This window comes from Ananas comosus, linkage group 22 (assembly GCF_001540865.1).
Source record: "Ananas comosus cultivar F153 linkage group 22, ASM154086v1, whole genome shotgun sequence".
Lineage (NCBI taxonomy): Eukaryota > Viridiplantae > Streptophyta > Magnoliopsida > Poales > Bromeliaceae > Ananas > Ananas comosus.
The window spans coordinates 5,341,273-5,364,031 of record NC_033642.1 but is presented as its reverse complement, the minus strand read 5'-3'; the positions used below and the strand labels follow the sequence as shown (position 1 = coordinate 5,364,031).

General features: G+C 38.7%; 1 protein-coding gene across 6 annotated transcripts; it reads right to left on the bottom strand.

Moving 5' to 3' along the window:
• LOC109727501 (ATPase ASNA1 homolog) lies at nt 1,234-22,477 on the bottom strand. 6 transcript variants are annotated; one of them, XM_020257640.1, is made up of 8 exons: nt 21,904-22,426; nt 20,574-20,698; nt 18,960-19,110; nt 13,174-13,284; nt 2,221-2,359; nt 1,988-2,103; nt 1,710-1,899; nt 1,234-1,453 (listed from the first exon to the last, which is right to left on the bottom strand). In XM_020257640.1, exons 1-7 carry the CDS (start codon nt 22,165-22,167, stop codon nt 1,723-1,725), a joined length of 1,083 nt encoding a protein of 360 aa, XP_020113229.1. In that variant the 5' UTR covers nt 22,168-22,426; the 3' UTR covers nt 1,234-1,453; nt 1,710-1,722. The 6 variants fall into 6 exon arrangements, with proteins under 6 accessions (XP_020113229.1, XP_020113226.1, XP_020113228.1 ...); XM_020257637.1 differs by lacking the exon at nt 1,234-1,453 and having other exon boundaries at nt 1,470-1,899; nt 21,904-22,241; nt 22,365-22,477; XM_020257639.1 differs by lacking the exon at nt 1,234-1,453 and having other exon boundaries at nt 1,470-1,899; nt 21,904-22,224; nt 22,365-22,426.

Sequence of the window (22,759 nt, the reverse complement as noted above, 5' to 3'; positions counted from 1 at the left end):
TTTTAAAACAGTGTAACTTTATTTTTAAAGTGTAATTTCATCTTTTTCTTCATTCTTCTATAATTTTTAATCTTTTCTGTAGAAAAAAAATATTTTTTATTTTATTTTTTTTTATCTCTATAATTTTTTTTGGTGACGACTTCTCCCTTGCCCTCTATCGTAGCCACCTCCCTCGCCGGTGTGTAACTATTTTTCTCCTCCCTCGCCGACATGCTTCTACTGCAGTAAAGATGAAGGGCGAAGGCAAAAAGAAGAGGACGCGATACCGTCCTCGCTATCGTCACGGAAAGCCGCGAAGGCTGTAGAGGAGGGTCAAAGAGGAGAAAAAAAAAAATCGTGACACGTCCTCGGCGGGGTTAGAGGCGAAAAGGGCGAAGGGTGCGCAGGCAAGAGCGAGAGCGTGAGGGGCAGAAGCAAGGCGGCCGTTTCCGCCTCCGCCTCCGCTGCCTTCTTCGGAGAGAGAAAAAAAGAACGACGAGAAAAAAAAAAGAGAGAAAAAAAGGTATAAAAATATTTTGATCAATTTGCTGAAAATCCGGAACGAATAAACAAAATCAAAAAAGCGGTCCAGTTTTACAAAATTTGGTCCTCAAACTTCAAATTATTGTGATTTCTGAATCGAACTTTAAAAACTGTTACAACCAAGTCTCACAAATTAATTTAATTTATAAATATCAATGCATTGCTGATGTAAAAATAATGTGACATGTTAATTCTTAATGCATCATCAATCACGACACTAGTGCATCATTTTAATTGTAGTAATTCATCAATATTTAGTCAACTAAATTAAGTTATAAAACTTAATTGCAAGAACTCTAAAAGTTGAGCCAGATATTGCAACAAACTCAAGTTCGAGACAGTGTCACCCTCCTCATAGTTTGAGGACCAACCATGCCATATTACCCTCTTATGAATTTGTTATCCCACCCAATAGAGGTGTATCACATAAACTAATCAACCGTAACATGAACAGAATAGTTCATCCACAGTCATATCCAATTATATAAAATTTATGTTTAAAAAAATAAGAAATTGACCACCAGTCCAAACAAGGCCTTAAATAATCATTTCCTGCCAAGATCGCAAGTTCTAATTGTAAGGATTTGCTATCAGAAAACTCTCCTGCTCAAGGAGACAAGGATGAATACTTTGCTAAAACAGGTTTAAGTAGAAACTCAATGAACACATTTTCTTGTGCTTGGTAAATAGTAGGGAAAGAGCCTTTTGTACTAGTAAAATAAACTAGAGAGCTCAACATTTTCATCAAAATATCCATCTAAAACAATTTTCATACTGAATCAAACAAGGAACAAAACATATTACGGCAGTTACTACACAAGTCGAGGAATTCTGGGAGGTTACAGAAAACCTTTGCGCTAAAGAATTACCGCGGTCAGTACAACACTGCAAAGGACTCCATGAATTTCTTGTATATCAGCTCCACAGATGTCTACTCAGGACCCAAATAACAGCAGAACGAAAAATCAGCTTCTTTTAATCTGATTCATCTAATATTTATCTTAAGAAAAATGACTTCAACAGAATAATCTAATTAACAAATACAAACCAAAAAAAAAAAGAAAATTAGGATACGGAAGTAAAAAAGAAGTGAAAATGGGGCGAGCCATGCATGAGAATCAGATGAAATGTCGTTGAGATTTTCTATTCTTATTGTAGAGGAGAACGAAGGAAGAAAAGAGGGTTACATGAAAAGAGGGATCAGGCCTTCTGCTTGCCTTTCTTCAGCCTTTCCAGTTCTGACTCAGCTTCATTGAGCTGCGACTTTAAGATCGATATCCTATGTTCCAATTCCTTTACAGTGCCCCTTGTTAGTGCAGGCTTGTATGGTGTAAGGAAGTGCTGGGAAAAAGTTTTCAGAGCTTGAACTCCACAAACCTGACACAAAAAAAAAAAAATCCATTACTAAACCAGGATATGCATGAATAAAATAATTAAAGTTTATCGAGAAGGGAAAAACTGTTACTTCTTCAGGAAGTAAAGGCAGCTTGGTAATGTGGAAGTCATCATACAACATATAGAACTGATCGATATATTTCTGCTGCATTTTTATCCGTGCTTTCAGCAGTTTCGAATCAACGGCTACAAGAATGACACGAAAAAATGAAATCTCAATAAGCATCTTAAGAAACCTGAAATGAAATGAAGCAGGTTAGAAATAAATTATTTGGCATTTCCCAGGTGTGGATTTGTACGTACCTTCCTCATCAAAAAGTACTTGATTGATGATGATATTGTGGGCATCGATCTCAAATTTTGCTAGCTCTTGCACTAATCTCTCGGTTTCATAGAGCGAAAGGAACTCTGGAATGCATACGCACACAAAGGTCGTCAAGTCCTGTCAATAGAATTCAGCGCCAATTCAAGAAAGAGGAACAGTCCATAAATGAAATTTTAGAAGTAGCAAGAAGACAGCTCTGAGTCAGAATCATGAAAATATTGCAGGGTGAATATAATAACATAAACATGACTTGAACCTACTAAAAGCACTACACGGCATCGACATTAAAAAGCACTAAAGCAGTCTTAAGATTGTTTAGCTAATTTGAGAAATCGAAGTTTGACAGACATACAAGAAACAAGGAAAATATTTTATACACACATAATGATACATCTAGCCACATAAAGCCACTCAGTCGTTCACGAATTCATACATATACAAAAAAAAAAAAAAAAAAAAAAAAAAAAAAAAAAAAACCATGCATTGACATGTATATTTATAGATAACTAGGATACTTCTTCAAAGGCGTAACACTTTCAGAGGCAAATCGAACAAACGATACTTGCCATTATTCATGAGACACGATCAGGGATAATTTCAAAAACCAAATGAATATTTCATGAAACGAAAAAGATGCCAACTAAGCAAGCATGGTAAGCATAGTCATAACTTTTTAATGCGCACTTAAGAGCTACTGACTTAGTCCAAAACAAAATAATCGGGAAATCCAACTCATTTCGGTGATCCAATATCATCAATGGAACTTCAAGCAATTATTTACAATATCCTGAATTTAACATATAAGAGACCAAAAAACAGCATTCCGACTTGGAAAATTTAGCAATACTACGCAGAGAAATGCTACCCATACACCCTACAACAAGGTGTTAACTTTACACCCTAGCCTTCTTGTAGTCCTCCTTAGCTCGCTTGTCTTATCACTTTTTTTTTTTAAATACTAAAACCCCAAAGGGGTTTATCAACCCTTGGATTAAGGATGTAAGATGTACACCCCCTATACAATGTAGACCATGCACAACTGCGTGCACTTTCAATTACATGATCTTATCATCTATACTGATAAGAGAAATAAAGGTACGAATATTCTCAATGGCATCCCTAGATCTTACATATTTATGGCATTTATGCATATACAGCATCCCTAGATCTCACATATTTATGGCATTTATGCATATACAAAGTACTCTTGCTTCAGCCTAAGCATGTAATAGCAGGAAAGACCAACAAAGTTAACCATAAACAAACACATAGGGGAAAAAAGTCTCTAACTAATTAAGATTACACTACTCAAAGTTATTTATGCCATTTTAATATGGCAGAAGATGGTTTCTTCATAAGCAAAAACTTGAGGCAGCGGGAAAAAGATAGAAGAGTTCCTAGCTAATTTAAGGTGCTTTGCCCAAGTTATTGATGTAAATATATAGACAATGCAAATTAATATACTTTTACGTAATATATGTAATAATACATGCTATTTCGTTTATAATAATAATAGTTCTACTACTACTAATCACCGTAACAATAATAAATATTATTATTATTATTATTATTATTATTACTATAAAAATAAAATAAAAATTATTATTATTTTATTAATTTTCATTTTTATATTTATTTTTATTTAGCTAAGTATAAGCATGATTATACTTTTCTCTCATGTTAATTATTTTTTATTAGCTAGGAACAAGCATGAGAATAGCCTTATTGCACTAAAAAGGAGGAATATTATTCCTATGTTAACCCAGTTTGACCGGAATAGTTGTCCTGGCCATTTTTTTTTAGGGCATTTGGTAGAATAGTGGGGATAAATTTTGTTGTCCCTGGTTTATTCCCATACCAAACAAAGCCTTGAAGAGTTATTAGAGCACAAAATCAACATAACCTAGAATCAGAGTACCGACTTAAATGCACCTAAATGCCTAGGGTTATCGGAACCCAATACGCTCAACTACATACAGGTTTTCAAAGAACAAAGTACTGCATTCTCAGTCTAAAACTCCGAATGCTATAGCTCAACGGTCCACAGCATGGAATAGGGCATGGGCTGCCATGACCTACAATTAAAGCAATTCTCATGCAGTAATGTAAGGCAGCACAAAATTACTTCAAAGCTTAAACTTTGGCCTAACAATTTGGATTTTATTACACTCAGCTGGTTCATCAAAGTTGCTTATCATACCAGTCACTGAAACAGAATAACACTAGGTTCAGCCATTTCTGGTACAAAGATGATTTTTTTCTGCTGAACAGATGTTTAAGAAAGCATTATTAACATTTCCAATCTAAATGGATTTTTACATAGAGATAAAGCTGTATACACTTGTTGAGCAAAATATTTTGTTACCATAGTAGTTATTTTCAACTTCAATTTGTCCTCAAATTCAAGAACAAGTGCCTGGTATTCAAATTTTGAGAGTTGATTAATAATATTTGTCTTTGTCAAAGAATTGGTTCTTCGTATATCATCTCTTTCTGTCCTTCTGCTTCTTCTCTCTCGGAGCAACTTAGACCTGCATCTCTCTCTCTCTCTCTCTCTCTCTCTCTTCTAGTATAAAATGCCATCGGCTCAAGTATTAGGATTTAACTTTTGCTTTCCTCTTTTTCTTTTTAATTGAACAAAATAATACACATTATTATATTACTAACCTACAAACATTATCCAAAATAACTTTTTCTAATTTCTAGCATAATTTTTCTTTGTTAAAGTCTTAAAGATTTATAGTTTACATAATAGAACCTTCTGCAGTTATACCATTTGAAAATAGGCAAAATATGATTGAATGATAAATCCATCCAGAGGTGCCTTTATGGCAATTAAATAAATGATAAGGATCTCACATATCGCATATGTAACTGCATTGAAATTTTCTATATTGAAATTATCTGTGTAACGCACTGGACCTTTGCAAATTGCGAGGTTCGAGTGTTTGGCTTGTGTTCTGAGTTTTTCCAGATTTTCTGGTGGGTCGTTGACAGTGTTTCGACCTATAGCTCGTACCCCGAGAATTAAGGCTTGAAGCTTTGCACCAAAACCCGAAAAGTCGGATTTTTGGTCAGCTCTCAGATAGCCTTCAGCAGGCTGTGTACCGGTACAGGGTTGATGGCTGTACCGGTACAGGGATGATGGTTGTACCGGTACGGGCTCGTGTACCGGTACACAGGCAGCTTCCCAATCAACCCGAGGCTCGGGTTTGGCATTTTCGTGGGATGTGTACCGGTACGCGGGCCCGTGTACCGGTACGCGGGCCCGTGTACCGGTACGCAGTGACAGATTCTGAATGGTCGAAACTGCAGGGGTGTTGTTGCAAAGTGGCATCTCTATATTACCACCCACGCCCCTAGGGCTGTCCCTTGAGCTTGGAACAGCAGGGAGAGAGGTAAGGGACCCTTCCACACCTTCCCATTCCCTCTTCTTTGATTTTTGCTTGGGTTTTTGGTAGCTTGATCCTCTCTTTTGCTCTTTGGTGCCATTTCCACCTTGGTAGAGGCTTGGAGCTTGGACTTGGAGCTTGATTGGGGGAAGATCTTTGAACCTAGAGAGTTTTGAGCTTGGATTGAAGCTTCTTAGAGGTAAGTGACTTGTTCTTTCCTCTATATTTCGAGATTTGAGGGTTTCTTTGAGATGAAACCCTAGAATGAGACTTTAGGGCTTGATTTTGGGCATTTTGGATTTAGGGCTTTTGGAGCTCAATCTCTTGGATTAGAACCTTCCTCTAGGTTAGGTTGGAAGGATTCTAGCTTTCTTTTGAAGCTTGAGAAGAGATTTTACTCTAGAGGTGAGTTCTCTCCACCTTAGCTTGAGTTGGTTAATGTTTGAGTTTAGGGTTGATCGTAAGGTTCGTTTAACCCTTGTTCCTACATCTATAGGGTGCTAGGAGGCTAGAGGACACCTTCGTTGGAGCTTACGCAGGGTTTCGAGACGGTTCGGTGGGTTTGACGGTACCTAGCCTAGCATATGAGAAATTCTCATATCCTATGTTTTATGCTTCGTAAAGTAGAAATTCATACATTTCCATAATAAATGTAATTATTGTGAATTTTAGAATGCTTAACATGCCTATGTTATGTATGATGAAATTTTGGACCTCTATGTAGTAGAGAACTAGCATGAGGAACTTGTACATGATTGGCATCCTATTGAGACTTGGAATCATAATTCCTATTGTGAAAATGAGCATTACTATCATTCATTTAAAGCTATGCCTACTTACGACTTAAAAAATCTTAGTAAGCCATAAAGAGGCTTGGGGGCTTGTACTACTTGAGAATAATTGGGCTAATGTCATTAAACGGCATTGAGCTCGGGTCATGTATGAACCTAGTGTTAAGGTCATTAATGGAATATTGAATAGGTGGTGTGCTTGACCTATAGTAATGCTTAAGTATCATAAAGAGGCACTAAGCATAGTGAGAGTTGGAACTTCACCTTGAGATATAGAACTAGATCGTTGGATGCTAGTGGCTATTACCATGTTAGAGGCATGAGGATTGGGTACTTGAGACGATGATTACGCTTGCTTGCCATTTGTACTCATTCGCACGTGCTTGTGAGTCCGACACTCCGGAGTTGGCCTACGCGACTTATGCTCGCTCGTGCAGTATCGAGAAACCTACGGGGTCGGGAGGGATAGACTCATTCCTAGAGTGGGAATGCTGGAGCTACCACCGACACTTAGGTGGCACAAGCTGGACTACACTATGTAGGTCCTAGAACATGTTGGAAACAATGACATTGAACGGAAAAATGACAATCACTACTAGATAGGCTTAGTAGTTAGATTACTTTGGCATGCTTATAGCATAGTGCTGAAACATGTAGTATACTTGACAGTTTACTTGTTGCAACATAGTATACTTGGTTGCTATGATAGATCATAATCATCATACATTGATAGAACGGATCATGATATTTACTTGTTGCCATGTTTGGACATATTGTTTTATGCATTGGACATACTTCACTTTAATAAAGCAAATGTACAACACTTGAACATCATGTTTATTCGCGACATAGTAGCTTAGCATTTTATTTATACTTTCATAAATGCAATCTATTTACTATTATTGTTGCTTTTTGGACTTACCCTTTTCTTTTGGGTCCTAGTGGTGCATTGAGATGAGGTCAGTAATTGCCCACTGGGAACTATAAATTATAGTTCTCACGCCCTCTGTTTTATGTTTTTATTTCAGAGCCTTCCACGCCGGGAGAGACTAGCGACCGCGGAAAGAGTATCGCCTCGAGTTAGCTTGCTATCGAGGGACGCGTTGATAGGTGGTCTACCTCTCGTTGTTTTCTTTTTGGAGAGGTTGAGAGTTGTATCCATATGTAGAGACCACCCTTTTGTGTACCCCTTTTTGGAGATGGTTATTGTATAACTTTATGATTCACTTTTATTGTTTAGTATATTTCCTACCACCTTGTTATAGATGATAGATTTACTCTTGCTCTGATATCTCTAGTTGTAGATCATCTTTGGTTTTTATTTTTTTTTCCGCTGTTGTTGTAGACGCCTTATATGTGTTGACATATGGCGGGTCTGGGCGCGCTACCAAGAGGGCCTCCGCCGGTCCTGGGGCGTGACAATCTGTGACTGTGTGCCAAGGTTTAAAGTGTCGTGGGACGGGGGCGTGCTGTTCTTTGCCTGGCACGGTACCGTACCGGTACGCTTCCGTGCCGATACATGGTACGCTTACGTGCCGATGGATATACATGACCTTCTACTGGTACGCTTTGACACGGATTTATTTAGTTTTTTTTGTTCCAACAAACTCTGATAATATTATTTTGAAAAATTTAATCAAATAATTATAAATATTTGCTAAACTTTTTATATATAAAGTACAACTATACCTCACATAGAAAAAAAAATTTACAGGATAGAATTTTTAAAATACAAAGACATCTTTCTTTTTTTCTTTCTTTTGACCATATTACAGTCTTTCTTTTATAAAATACAAAAAAAAATAATTTTAAAAATTATTTGAAAATTTTTTTATTAGATCTATCAAAAAATTGAGCAATAAATTATATGACAAATAAATTAAATAAATTTAAATATCAATTGATTTAGTTTAGCTTTTAATTTTATCAGTATTTTCAATCTTCTAATGAAAAAAAATAATTTTATGTTTGATGTAACTCGAAATTTGCTTATTGAGTTCAATTTTGTTCCTATAATTCGCCAAAAGCTTCGCGGTGCAATAAATTTTGATAAAATAATTTGTGAAGAAAAAATAAATATCTATGGTGGAAGCGGAGGGCTCAGGCCGGATATGTAAATTAAAAATTTGCCCATATATTGATAAACAAAAAAAATTAACTTATAATTTTTTTGACTTACCTAGCAAGTAGATCTTCGATTTGCAATGTCTTTACTTCCTTTTTAAGCGACGAAAAAAAAAAAGAAAAATTATTTTAGAAAGATATGCAACAATTATGTAGAAAAGAAGAGAGTAGAAACACAAAAAAAAAAAAAAAAAAAAAAAAAAAAAAAAAAAAAAAAAACACTCACGGCACGGTACCGTGCCAGCGGTACTCTCGCGGGTATCGCTCTGTCTCGCGCGATACCCGCGAGATACTACAGCACGGCGGGGCTTGGGGGCACGGTACGTGACGCCACGTGCTGTACGGCACGGGGCGGCACTTCAAACCATGATGTGTACTATATATTGTTATAAATAATGTTATGTTAATTATTTCAATTTGTTTATCTTGACATGCATAGGAAATGAATAGTGAAAGTCAAGATTCTAGCGGTAGCAGTAGCGGAAACATAAGGCTCGAATACAATTTTTGCAAACAAGTTTATAATGGATTGTATTATAGGGTTAAAGCCCATTTGTTGTGGACAAGAAATCAAAGGTTTCTCTAAGGTTACTAGTGATAATATTGTAAAGATGAAAAGACTTGTTAAAAAAGTAGAATTAAGGTTAAAGAATTCTATCCCTAAACAAGTTCTTTTTGCCAAAAACGCACTAGCTATCTTTCTTCTAACACAAGTATAGAAAGTATAGGGGTGCAATTTTTCAACCCAAGAAAAAGAAGGCAATATCGAGACGTGAAACAACTTTTGAGAAGCCCTTCAACATGGCAGTTCAAAACCAACCACACTGCGAGATTGCTAGAATGTTTTATTCTAGCGGCTTGCCCTTTTATCTTGCAAGAAACCCTTAATATGTTAGCCCCTATACTTTTGCGGCTAATCATAATATTTCGGGTCATATAACTTCCAATTATAATATGTTGAGAATCAGTCTTCTTCAACAAGAAAGGACAAAATATTAAGAGGCTATTGGAGCCTATAAAAAGCACTAGGAAGGAGAAGGGTTTAAGCATTGCATGTAATGGATGGACTGATGCACAAAGAAGGCCTTTGATCAACTTTTTGGCCGTAACAGAGAGTAGACTAATGTTACTAAAAGCGTTCGATTGATAAGGGGAGCGTAAGGATAAATATTGTATTGCTAACACGATTTCAAAAGTTTTTGAAGTGGTTGGACCCCAAAATATGGTCCAAGTGATAACAAATAATGCTCCCATATGCAAAGCTGCAGGAATGTTGATTGAAACACATTTCCTTCAATATTTTGGACTCCTCGTGTTGTGCACACATTGAACATTATATGAAAAAAATATTTGTGCAGCTAAGAATACCAAAGCCAATGAAGTTACTTTTGATGAATGTAGTTGGATTACTATCATAGAAGGAGACATGGCTTGCATCAAGAATTTTATCTTGAATCATTCCATGAGGTTGGGAATCTTTAATGAGTTGATCAACTTGAAAATGCTTGCGGTGGTCGAGACTCGATTTGCTTCCGTAATTGTCATGCTAAGACAATTCAAGTAAATCAAACGGGATCTCCAAAATATGGTCATTAGTGACAATTGGGCTACATATAAGGAGGATAATGTGGGAAAAGCACAATTTGTAAAAGATAAAATTCTCAATGGCTTGTGGTAGGATCAAATTAACTATATTCTTTTCTTTACCGAACCCATACATGAGATGTTTCTAGCCAATACCGACAAGAGTTGCTTATGTTTGATATATGAAGCGTGGGACTCCATGATTGAAAAGGTGAAAGTTACCATATATAGGCATGAAGGGACAAGGAGTCATCATTTTACTCCATTGTGCACCAAATGTTGATTATTTTTTATTGATGGGCTAAAAGGAATACTCCACTTGATTGCTTGCCACATTCTTTGAACCCTAGGTAAATTTGTTTTTCCCTAAACCTCATATATACTTTTGTTCATTTGTGTTTTGTAATACAACTATCGTATCCTAATTTTTATTATTCTTGTATTTATTAGATACTATAGCTCATCGTGGATTAATGAGGATCCAAATGGAGTTCCTCCACATAAGGATTTGGAGACATCAAAGAAAAGAAACAAGTGCTTAAGATTTTTTTCCAAATAATGAAGAAAGAAGAGTTGTGAATGAGGAATTTGCAAATTTTTCCACTGCACAAGAGGGATTCGATGAGCACGACTCAATTGAAGATGGGGGGTTCTTAACCAAAAGAAATGGTGGGTCAGTCATGGTGCCACGGCACCTATGCTCCAAAATTTAGCCCTAAAGTTACTTGGCCAACCTTGCTCCTTTTCATGTTGCGAGCGGAATTGGAGTACCTCATTATTCACTCCATGAAGAGAAATAAGATTACGCGACGAGCCGAAGATTTAGTATATGTACATACTAATCTTCGCCTTTTATCAAGGAGGGCTTCAGAATGTATAAAAGAAGATACCAAGATGCGGAATGTTGGAGCAGATTCTTTTGACACACTTGATAGTGTTGGTGTTCTTGAAATTGCAAATCTCTCACTTGCTAAGCCAGATTTGGTGTAGTATTTATTAATGCTTCCAATGAGAATGAAACTAGCCTTATGATGAAAGCCTCTCCTTTTCTTTTTGTTGTTTTTGATGTGGACTTTATATGTATGTAAGATGAATATACGATGTTTTATGGTCTGGTGAACGGAAATATTATATTTGATTTGGTTTAAGCCATTTTTTATTTCTTATATTTTAATATGTCGTGACATATAATCAACATGTGACGCTTCATTAGTCCCACGTCGGATGATGTGGGAGAGTGATGAGCTTACAAGTGACAGACACACTAGTAATAATAACTGGGCTTTAGCATTTTGGGCCAGTGATTTGAGCCCAATGAGTTATTATTGTTAGCAGGTCGGGTCATTGCATTTTGTATCAGAGCCTGATAACCAGCTGGAAGTGTGAGATGGATTCACATCGCCTGGTGAATATGGAACTATGTGTATGGTTGGTCTGGGCTGACGACAATGTTAAGGCCCAAATGAGGGAAGTAACACTCCAATAGTCCCACATCATGCAAATAGTCCCACATCGGATGATACGGGAGACTGTGATGGACATCATGGACTTATAAGTGACGAACACACTAGTAACAATAACTAAGCTTAAGCATTTTGGACCGGCGGTTTAGGTCCAACGAGTTATTATTGCTAACGGGTTGGGTCATTACACAACATATATTTATTTATATATATTCAAAATAATATTTTATTTAAGTACTCCCCGCATTTCAATCCTAGAGTTTTGGGACAATGTTGTATCGTTGTGTATGTATTGTATTGTATCTGTATCCCCAATATCCGCGCAACATAGTTCCAAATACCTAAATTTACACCACTACATTATTGAAAAGCGCAGATTGTGCTTCAGATGATAGGAAAGTAAAAAATAAAGTATGCTCTATAGGAAATAGTAAAGCTGATATCATAAAAATCGTCGAAGGGACAAAGAAGAAAAAAAAAATAATGAGTTCTGATTTATAATCTGCTGCATTTGTAATGCATTTATCTAGCAAAGAAAGCCAACTAAAAGAAATTGTAAAGAATTTGAAAGTAATTTAATTCCAGATCTTGCAATGGAGGTAATGGCCAACTTCAATTGTTCCAACGCATTTAGTTGTGTTTGTTTGCACAATGTGTAAACTTTCTGAATCTTGTTGAGTAATGGTCATAATTAGTTAATTCGGATTTGGCAAAAATTCGGTACGGACATAATACGAATAAAATTCGATATCTAATGTTTAAATTCGTTGAAAAATACGGCTTAAAAAATGGGTTCGCCAATTATTCGGATAAGCGATTTGCACGGAAATTATACGTTCACCAATTAAAAATTCGGGATAAAAAATTCAGCTAGTAAATTAAACTTTTTTTTTCTAGATTTATGCTACTAGCATAAATAGTCATAATTCTTAAGAATATAAAAATAGAGAGCTAGAAAATAAAATAAATTAAACAAAAAAAATAATAGCAAACTACATTATACGCCACAATATATAAACAAGCAAGAAAGAAAAAGATTAAAATAGTCCTTAATAAAACATAAAACATATAAGATTTTTTTTTTAGGGCGAGCGAACAGGCAATTCATACTTAAACATAAAATTTAAGTTAATCCATACTTAAAAATATAAGATTTTTTATTCGGGTTTTCAATAATTCGCAAATAATTCACCAAGCCCAAAAAATTCGCGTTTTATTCCCTTTTTTTTTGAAAAAAATCACATACAGACTGTTTTATTCGGATTTTCAATAATTCACGAATAATTTGCAAATTAACTAATAGAGGTAATGGCACAATAATTAACAGTATATGGTTGATTAATTGGTCAAAGCTTAATAGTCAAAAAAAAAAATTTCCAATCCTCAATACTTTTGGTTATTTCAGGTCATCTCAATTTCCCTGCAATAGAAAATCATGTATAGTAACCTATGACTATATGTTTTCATCTATGAGCTGCAGATTAATTATTTCACTATGTAGCATTCATAATAATACCAGTATTATGATAGTAATCCAGCAGTCAAAACCAAAATAGCTGAGAGGTCTGTAATCTTACCGGATCTTTAAATTGTCTGTTCACTTGTTCAATCACATCCTTCATGCCCTCAAGTTTCCCCAGCATTGCATCCTCACTGAATTCATCACCAAGACCAAAAAGACGAGTAGCCTGTCATTTACCAGAAGGAATTAAATAACTTGCTGAAATCACTAGTCAAACAAAAAACTTGTAGAAGCAGACCAACAAAAAATACAAGTACATAAATAGAAGATGAGAATCGTAAGGCACTCCGCAGATTGTATAAGTGCTTGTATTGCCATAATGCTCCTGGTAAAAGTATGTCAACAATGAAAGTAATCCAGATTGATTTCTCTAACCAAAGGAAATCAGCTAACAAAAGTTGACTTGAAAATGGTTAGTACCTTGTATTGAAATTAAGACAACTTCATATGAAGCTGTCAGCTGTTATTTGAACTTCATGCTATATGCTATTGCATCAGCACAATTTATAGCAATGTTTCACAATTCCGAGCTGTAAGGACTGAGATTTTGGCAGTGTAGCTAAACTCTCTGTTGACGATATTTTTGTGTGTAATTTAATTACAAAAGCACTCGTCAAGTTTCGGGACAAAACGAGTTAGAACGGAAATTTTACGGAAATTTTACGCGATCTTTACTTTTCACTTAAAGTGAATAGTAACTCGATTTTCTGGAGAGGCCACGATGTAGAGTTGGCTTCTGGCACGTATCGGACTCCGTTCATAGCGGTCCAATAGCTCGTTTCGAACGGTTCGGCTATCCTGGAACCAATAGCACTAACGGATTTTAGGTTTGACGCACGGATTTCGAGAAATCTGAAAATACATGTATTATATGTATTTGTGAGTAGTTTTGCCGTTCAGAGAGAGAATGGGTTTTGTCGCAAATCCGTAACCAAACGAGGCGAAACAAAATTGTAGGTTTGATGTCTCTGTCGTGCTGATCGCACTCGTGCAATCTGTTTGCAAATCTGACGGACGGATCTGCTGATATCGCGCGTTGATCGAGGGATCTTAAATGGCAAAACGGTATTTTTGCGAAAAGCGCGACATTTTATGTACAGTTTCGCGTGAAATCGCATGTGAGGGTGTATTCGCGCGTTTTACTCGCGCTGTGAGGGACTTAATGTTAAATATTGAGTTTAGAGGGGCTTTGGCGCAAATTAGAGCCTATATGTATATAGCCTTCTAGGGTTGCACCATAGAAACCCTAACCTGCCTAGCCACAGATGACCTAGCCGCCCTACTCCCCCTCACCTCGTGCACTGCGCCCCTCTCGGCCGCCGCCGACCGAGCCCCGGCCGGCAGTCGCAGCCACAGCTGCAGCCATCCTCTCCTCCCTCTCCATCTCTGTCTCTCTTTCCCTCCCTCTCTCTCTTTCTCTCGGGTTGAGAGAAGGGCTGAGGCAGCATTGCCCCCTCGCTCTCCGCCGGCATCGCCCCGACCCCGTCGGAGCCTCCTCTGCCGCCTGCCGCCGTCGCCGAGCGCTGCCGCTGCCGCCGAGGCTGCTTGCGGCCAGCTGGAGTTAGCTCGGGCCGAGGGAGCTTCAGCTCCCTCCCCTTGAAGCTCCCTCCTCTTGCGCCGCCGCCTCTTGAGACCGCTCCCGCCGCCTCCCCCGGAGCCCCGGCAACCTTCCCCGCCGGTCGCCGCCGTCCCTGCGGGGTATCGCTGCCACCTCTCTCAACCTGCGGCCGCCCCAGACCAGTGCGGGCTGAGGTGAGCTCGTACCTCCTTCCCCGCGCCGCCGCCGCCAGGATTCAACCCCGCGCCATCCCTCCGGCCTCAAAAGATCCCCCGCCGTCACCCCTGAGAGCCTCGCCGGCCGCCCTGGCCGCCAATGCCTCTGGACTCGAACCCTAGCCCATGCGGGCTTGGCTCGCTCCGCCGACGCCGCTCCTCGCCGCCGGCCAAGGTGAGCATGGTGTTCTTCCCTTCCCCCGCACCCACCTCTGGCCTGCGCGCACGTCGTCGTGCCGCCGGAAGCCGGCCGGAGCAAGCTTGCTCCGGCCAAGCCTAAAATAGGGTGTTTCTTTGGTGGCTTGCTGTTCCGAGCAACCCGAGGCTTCCCGATCTCTGTGGAAGGGAGCACGATGATCGTTTCATTGCTGATCATCGTGCTCACCTCATTTTCTGTTGGGAAGGCTTCGTTCCGCTGTTTCGGTGGTGTCGCTCCTTTAGGGCCTTTTGGTTACTGTTTCTGGTTTGCGCACACTTTTCCGGTGATCCGAGGCTGTTCCGATGCCTCCTGAGGTGAGCACGGTGATCTCTGGTCAGTGCCGATCATAGTGCTCACCTCACTTTGGATCAGCGGCTTCCGAAATTGCGTTTTCGGCATGGTTTTCCCCGAGTGCGTGCTATTCGCTAAAAGTTCGGGTCACTCCCGCGCCTCCCACAGTGAGCCGATGTGCTCCGGATTGTGAGCACGGCCTCCGGCACGCCGAAACCTGTCAGTACGTGTCTCAGCGAACCTCGGAAGTCCTCGGTTTGCGTTAACGAACCACATAATCACCCGATTTGCATAAAATTATAGGATTTTATGTAAATATAGGGACTTTTATGCAATTGTGCATCTTGTGGCTACTATGGGCAGTGCGTATGTGTGTGTGGTGACCTCTGAACTGATTCTCCAAGGTCCGATAGCTTTCGCGGAAATCGAATAGCGATTTCAGTGCGTTTTTCGGTGAAATTCGCCTGCGGAACGCGGTTTCGGTTCGGATTTCATCCGACGGTGTTTGTTTGCTCCGTGAGTTGTCGCTGAGCCTTGTCAGCTGGTCACCATCGTCATATCGTGGGTTCGGAGATGACGGGTGAGCGACGGTGGGTTCCGGTGTCGACATAGACACTTCCGGGAACCCGTATCCGATCAATTTTTGACGATAATTGTTTGTTTACCTTGTGTTTGCTGCCAAGACATCCAAATCGATGTGTTTTGTGGCGGCGGATGACTCGTGGCACGAGTCAGTGTGTTTCGGGACACTTAGTGGGTCCCGACGACGTCACGGTGTGATTTTCGGGACTTCCGGCGAGTTACGGTGATCGGTTTTGGGAAACTGATTTTTGGGGATTTGTGTGGGGGTTCGTGAGTCGTGTACTTTGGTTTGGTGGGTTGGATACTGACCCGGTGGATCTTCGTAGGTCCGCGTTGGGTACCCAGGTTTCCAACGCATTAGTGACAGGTAGGTGCTTCAAGCTGGTAGTCGGTGAGATCGTTTCACCTTCCTCTGTTCTATTTCAGCATTGTAGTCTCTACATGTCAGTTGTTTGGTTATCGTTCGTATATCTTACCTTATTAATTGCATATTGTTAGTTGTTGATAGACATGTAGAGCAGGCTTGCATATATATTGGTATATCTGTGGACCTTGGGTCCAGGCAAAACATCGACTCCTTTGTCGTGTGTTTCAATCTGGTTGATCGTGGTTCGGCGTTGTACGCCCTTGTTTCTGGCTTCGGCCTAGGCACCGGCTTCAGCCGGCTCTCGCATTGAGCATATCAGCATGACTTAGTCACAGCACTTGGGGGTATTCATGACACCAGGTCGGTTTGGCCACTGACCGGAGATGTACTTATCCGGATGGATCGTCCAGTGGGCGGATGAATCATCGGTGCAGATTTGTGACAGGCAGCGCTTGAGGTCTACGAAGCAATATAGCATGCACATATTGGGTACAGTTTTGGTTTGGTTACCTTGAGGCATGTTCAGCATTGTTTTCTATACAATAGCAGTTCTTTATTACTTGCTTCTTATCATACCTGCTATAGCTACTGTAGTTCTTTTCTGTATCATAGTACTTGTACTTTGTTTACCTTACCTCCTTTGGTTTCCGGTGATTACGACTTGCCTTCGTGGCTCTGTCGTACCTCCTGGAAAATCTTGATTGCGGTTTCTCACCCCCCATTTCCCCAGGTGACTCGAGCGAGGAGTTGGCGTTTGGACCGACGGGAGGACGTACTAGTTAAACTGTAGTAGCGACCGTCACCCTGGTTATATTTTATTTCCGCACTTAGTAGTTTTAATAATTAAATGGTTCAGTTAGATGATCACTATGATGTTTGAATGTTTGTAAACTGTTTGAGTTGGTTTTTCTACTATGCATGCGATTTGAATTTATGGATCTTCAGTTTTGGAATTTATGAATATCTGATCCTTGGATTTATGTACTTACACAATGTGGTTTTCTACCCCTCGAGGTAATCGGTTTTCAAAATAGAGTTTCCGAGTGGGAAACAGTTTTAAAAAGATTTTCGAATGATTTTTTATGGATGAATAATTAGAGTTTTAAAAACTCAAAAGCTTCCGGGTGGGGAGCACTTTAAAATAGGATGATTGTTGTACTGTGTATCGCATCATCCAACGACTAAGAAGTGTTTAAAGGCATGCATCATTTCTAAGAATCGCTAGCTGCATGGAAATGCATGGCATGAATTGATTGTGGATTAGTAAATGCAGGTTGTTGTTGTGATCCTGATGTATGGTTGGTATGCTGTGCAAATATAAAGGAGACTCTGTCCGAGTGAACAGAGGAACTTTGTATTTGTGGCGAATCTGTACGTCACGTGGGCAAGGTTGAATCAAAAAAAAATATGGCACGTTTTTTCAGCAACTCTGATTTCTTAAGTGGTAATCGTTATAAAAAGGCTTTTAAAATCGGCCCCGGGGCGTGACACGAGCTGAACAAGAAGTTCATTTGGTAGGGTGACTTGGGTCAAATCCATAGATGATCTGAACCTGGATCTAAACTTGGTAAGTTATCTAAGAAAATATCCAGAATTCAATTTCGAGCCGAACTTGAGGAATCATCAGGAAATTAAACTATACCGGATGTACAACTCGTAACCACATACAATTGATAAGCTCTGGGGTTCGGATTTTAGAATCCAACCCCGATAATTTGAACCATTCGACCGTGACAACACAAGGAATTTGCCATCTTAGGTATACCACTAATTATAAACTCATTAATTCACTGAGGACGACACCAAACTTGATTAACGCCCAAAGCAGAGCGCAAGTACTTTCAACGCTTCGGCTTTCTAGGAATAACCAATCGCTTCTTCGTCGTCGCTTCCCATATTTTTCAAATGAGTCAGCCCGGAATAAAAAAGAGTTTCACTATCTTCCCTATCTTTCCACCATAAATTCAAAGAAAGACTCGCAGGCAAACCCGTTATTCAAGGGGATTAATCAGGTACTGGGGTTAGCTTCGGATTCGTATAGGTGATATGGGAAAAAGCATGTGGATTTTATTGAACAACACTGCAGTCATTTTGTAAACAACAAAAGTTTTATATGTAAGGTTTTAATTTAGATCTAGTAAAAAGCTTAATTTGAAGAGAAGTCGATGAATAGAATTCCTTGTAAAGTATTCGTTGTAAAGTACCCAATTGGACTAATCAACTTTTCCTCCCATTCAGCAAGAAAGATCAATTTTACGCCGAAATATCAGTTATCTTTCCAAGGAACAAAGGTGCAACCAATCATACTTTAGCCTTTAGGAGATGCAAGGGGTTAGATAACTTTTTTGCACGACAACAACAAGTAGAGTGCATATAGGCATGTGAGAAGGATATAAGTGATGAATAACTTGGCATGTGAGAAGGATATAAGTGATGAATAACTGTGCGATTTTTGGATTTTATACTAACAATGTGAAAGGATCAAAGGAAAAGAATTCGATCACAGTTTTTTTTCTTTTTTTTTTGCTTGATGAGCTATAGCACTAGCTCACAAAAAGATGGATTTATGGAACGGATAAAACAGAATTGTAGCATCCCTTTTATTTAGGTTCTAAGACTAAAGGAGTACCTGGGTCAACAAGCCACCAAATTTATTTTTCAAGCTCATCATTTTTTCCAGACCTTTCTCCAAGGTTGATGGAAATTGCAACAAGCGTAACGTGTGGCCAGTTGGAGCAGTATCAAACACTATGACCGAATAATCCATTGTTTGAACTAATCTGCAGGGCAATGGAAAAGCATTAGTTAGATACATATATGTTTATGGTGAAAAGCATTAACCGCAATAAATGCCAAAATAGCTGCTTTCTTTCTTGCCAAGCAAACCAATCTCCAGTTTGGCACAATTCCTCACCTAATGACCAAAGATTTGTAAACATGCATATCCGAGGACAAAATTGGGACATATTTGAAACGTACAACATATTACCTGATGCAGAATAGGCCTGAACCAATGTTGATCGGATTAAACCGATTTAGTTCATCGATTTTTAATTAGATTAGATTAGTTGAGAATATCTTTTTGTTAGCTAAATGAGGATTTTTAGCTATCCTCTTATTTTGTTTTATCTGTATTTATTTTTATTTTTTCTTTTTTTGTTAATCTCTAGATAAAGTTGTTTTAGTTGGTTATTTAGGATAAAATTAAATTCTAAGTTGGTTATGTATAGATAAGGTTAAGAATAGTATAAATAAGACATAAGGCTTCTTTGTATGGGGATGAATATGAATTTATGAATTTATAATGAAGACAAATGCTTTGGCAATGATGTCTTCTTTTTTCCTTCGCGAATACGTCGCCCTGGAGTGAGTTTAGTCCCGAAGTAAGTTCGGTTCAGGAGTGAATCCTAATTATATTTTCTATTTTTTTCTTTTTTATTTGAATTTTTCTATTTTCTTTAATTTTCATTTTTTTTTAATTACGAAAATTTCAAAAAAAAAAAGTATTTCAAAAACTTTCAAATTTTCAAAAAGCTTTCAAAATCATAAATTATATTTTGGAGCCCTCTAAAACCGTAGGACCCTAGCTGTCCTACATCATTACCTTAAATTTAGACATGTTACAAACTGGTCCATATATATGTGAGCAATAGAATATGGGATTGCAATAGTACCTCAACAGTGTCCAAGAGTGCCGGATGAAGAATTCGTACTTTATCGTACTTTATGTCATGTTAGATGTTTCTCATAGTTTGGATACATTTTATCATTCACTCACTATTAATCTGATCCAACTGAAGGATCCTATTGATGAGAAACAAGTAGTACAACAATTCCAAAACCATGAGTAAAGATACGAATTCGGCATGTATTATTTGTGTTGAACTTACATAAATGCAAATTGAGGTGGAAGAGCACAATACAAGTATTAGAGCTACTTTGTTGAAATGTAAAGCAAAGCAATACATATTACCCTTTGATCTTCATAAGTTTGCTGACATGAAAACATGCGGAAAAGGATAGAATTGAGGGGGGAAATTTTGTAATATTCATAGTGCAGATAATACACCAAAGGTACATACATTCAGAAACTGACCTAATTAGATTATTTCCATCATGATATAAAACATTGGCAAAATTAGCATGTAAAATTGCAGGAGAGGGGTTTTTTCTCTGTATCATCCAAAGAAAAATGTGGGAATAATGATGTCAGCAGATTATTAAGCTAAAGGGATAGACTCACTTCAGCATTTCAGCAAAACTCATAGCCTCATCAACTCCAGGAATTGCATTTGTTAGTTCGGAAAGGAAGCTGTCGATCCCTTCGTCATTAGGTAATTCATCGTTTTCTACCTTAGGATCCACTTCCTGATAAACAAAAAAAGAAAAGCTGAAGCTGCTGAACATTTGAGAATCTAAGACAAACTCCAATCAGCTCTAAAATGGATACATAAGACAGCAAAGACATGAATCAACATAGTTAAAATGCAAAAGTAAATCAAGCGATTCTGCATATGTTCTTCCAGAAGCACAGGAGGACCGATGCTTACACTTTCTTTCATGCATAGGATATGCATTCAGATCCATGTGCAAATGTCCAATAACAAGAATCTTCATGTCAACACGCAAGCCCATCTTGAAATCGGTCTCAATAAGATCTCTCAATGCAGATCAGACATCCCGAAAAAGCAAAAGCACCACGCCCCAGAAGCATCCAACAACACCGTAGTCAATTCTTTTTGTATTTTTATGTAGAGTATGTTTGTGTTCTAGTGTTCCCACATGTATAAAGACAGCGTAAACCAAATGCAGAACACGGTATAATCCCAAAAATCGACCATTTAACAACAGTAAGAACTATAGAAAGTCTGTCTTTGAAATATGATGTCTTACACTGATTGCTTTTAATGTGCGGTTTTCTCCCTTAACTTTCAGCCCTCCTTAAAATAGTAAACAAGGCACTCAGGATATACACCTTCAAGAGCCACCCTCGTGTCAATAAGGAAAGAAAATTTCTCCAATTATCCTAAGACACAAATAGCTAAGTTCAAATGCTAAAGTAAAAAAAGAAAAACCAAGTAATTGACTGTGAAAATGACGAACTGAAGTAATTCCTCCACATAATTGAAAAAATAAATAAATAAAAATAAAATTATATCTTCGAGGGCAATTGACTCTGTATCACAAGGAAAAAAATTAAAATGCGGACAAAGAAAGATTAGCCTGATTAAAACACAAAATATATCCGAACTAGCATAGAAACGTGAATGAGATTAAGACTATTCTTACGCCATTTCCCATCAATTCCCATCTGATCGATCTTAAGGTGACAAATTTAACTTGATTTTACTAAATGATTATATCGAAACCTAACTCGCATAAGAATCTTGGAATTGTTTAAGACTATACAACTCGGACAATTTATTATCAGATCAATCAACTATCAGACCAATCCACTGTCAGATCAATAAATTATTAAACCCTAACAAATACGGAAAGCAGCCCTAACCAAACCATGCGAGCGAGGATAAAGAAAAAGAGAGAGCGCATGTACGGAAGGGCTATATACATACCATGGCGTAGAGGTTGGTGAAGCCGTTGACGAGGGTGGGGATCTTGGTGAAGCGCTGCTGGAAGGCGTCGCTGAGGTTGTGGGCGGGGTCGGTGGAGATGACGAGGACGGACTGGCGGACCTGGGAGAGGACGATGGAGAGGATGGAGCTGCAGGTCGTCTTCCCCACCCCGCCTTTCCCCCCGACGAACACCCACTTCAGCGTCTCCTGCTCCAGAATGTTCCGCACCGTCCCCTCCGGCAGCGGCACTTCCTCCGACGCCATTCGATCCAACCTCCCTCCCTCTGCTCTCTCGCTATGCTTCACGCTCTCCCTCTCCCTCTGTATGTAAGTGATATCTGCAATTAATTTAATTTAATTATTTGGGGAAGGCGAAGAGAGAGAGAGAGAGCGCTTGGATTTGCTTTTCTTCTTCCAGGCTAGAAGACGAGAGAGGGGGCGGGCGAAGGAAAGACGACTGCCTTTTGTAGAAGCCGAGCACTTTCTTTTCCCTTTCGAGGTGCGAGGAGGAGAGGGTAGCGGCGGTAGACGCCGGCGAAGATTATTGATTATATTCGGTGTAAAGGATTTTTTTTTTCCCAAAATAAATTTTGTAAAATATTATAATGGCCAATTTGCATAAAAAACTTACTAAGTTTTAAATTTTTGTAAAATTGAATCATCTTTTTCAATTTTACATATTTGGCCCCAATTTTTAGTAAACTGATCAAAATACCCTTATACCATTTTCTCTCTTCTTTTTTTTTCTCGTATTTGTTTTTTTTTCTCGCCGAAAAAGGCTACGAAGGCGAAGGCAAAAACGGCTCCCATCGTCTCTGCATCTCACGCCCTCACCCTCGCCCGCGCACCCTTCGCC

Excerpts from the sequence above, each read along its gene's own strand:
- LOC109727501 (XM_020257637.1), bottom strand. The coding sequence starts at position 22,167 with ATGGCGTCGGAGGAAGTGCCGCTGCCGGAGGGGACGGTGCGGAACATT. Across the intron at positions 20,699-21,903 it reads TCACCAACCTCTACGCCATG|GAAGTGGATCCTAAGGTAGA; the intron begins GTATGTATATAG and ends TTTGTTTATCAG. Across the intron at positions 19,111-20,573 it reads AGTTTTGCTGAAATGCTGAA|ATTAGTTCAAACAATGGATT; the intron begins GTGAGTCTATCC and ends ATTGCCCTGCAG.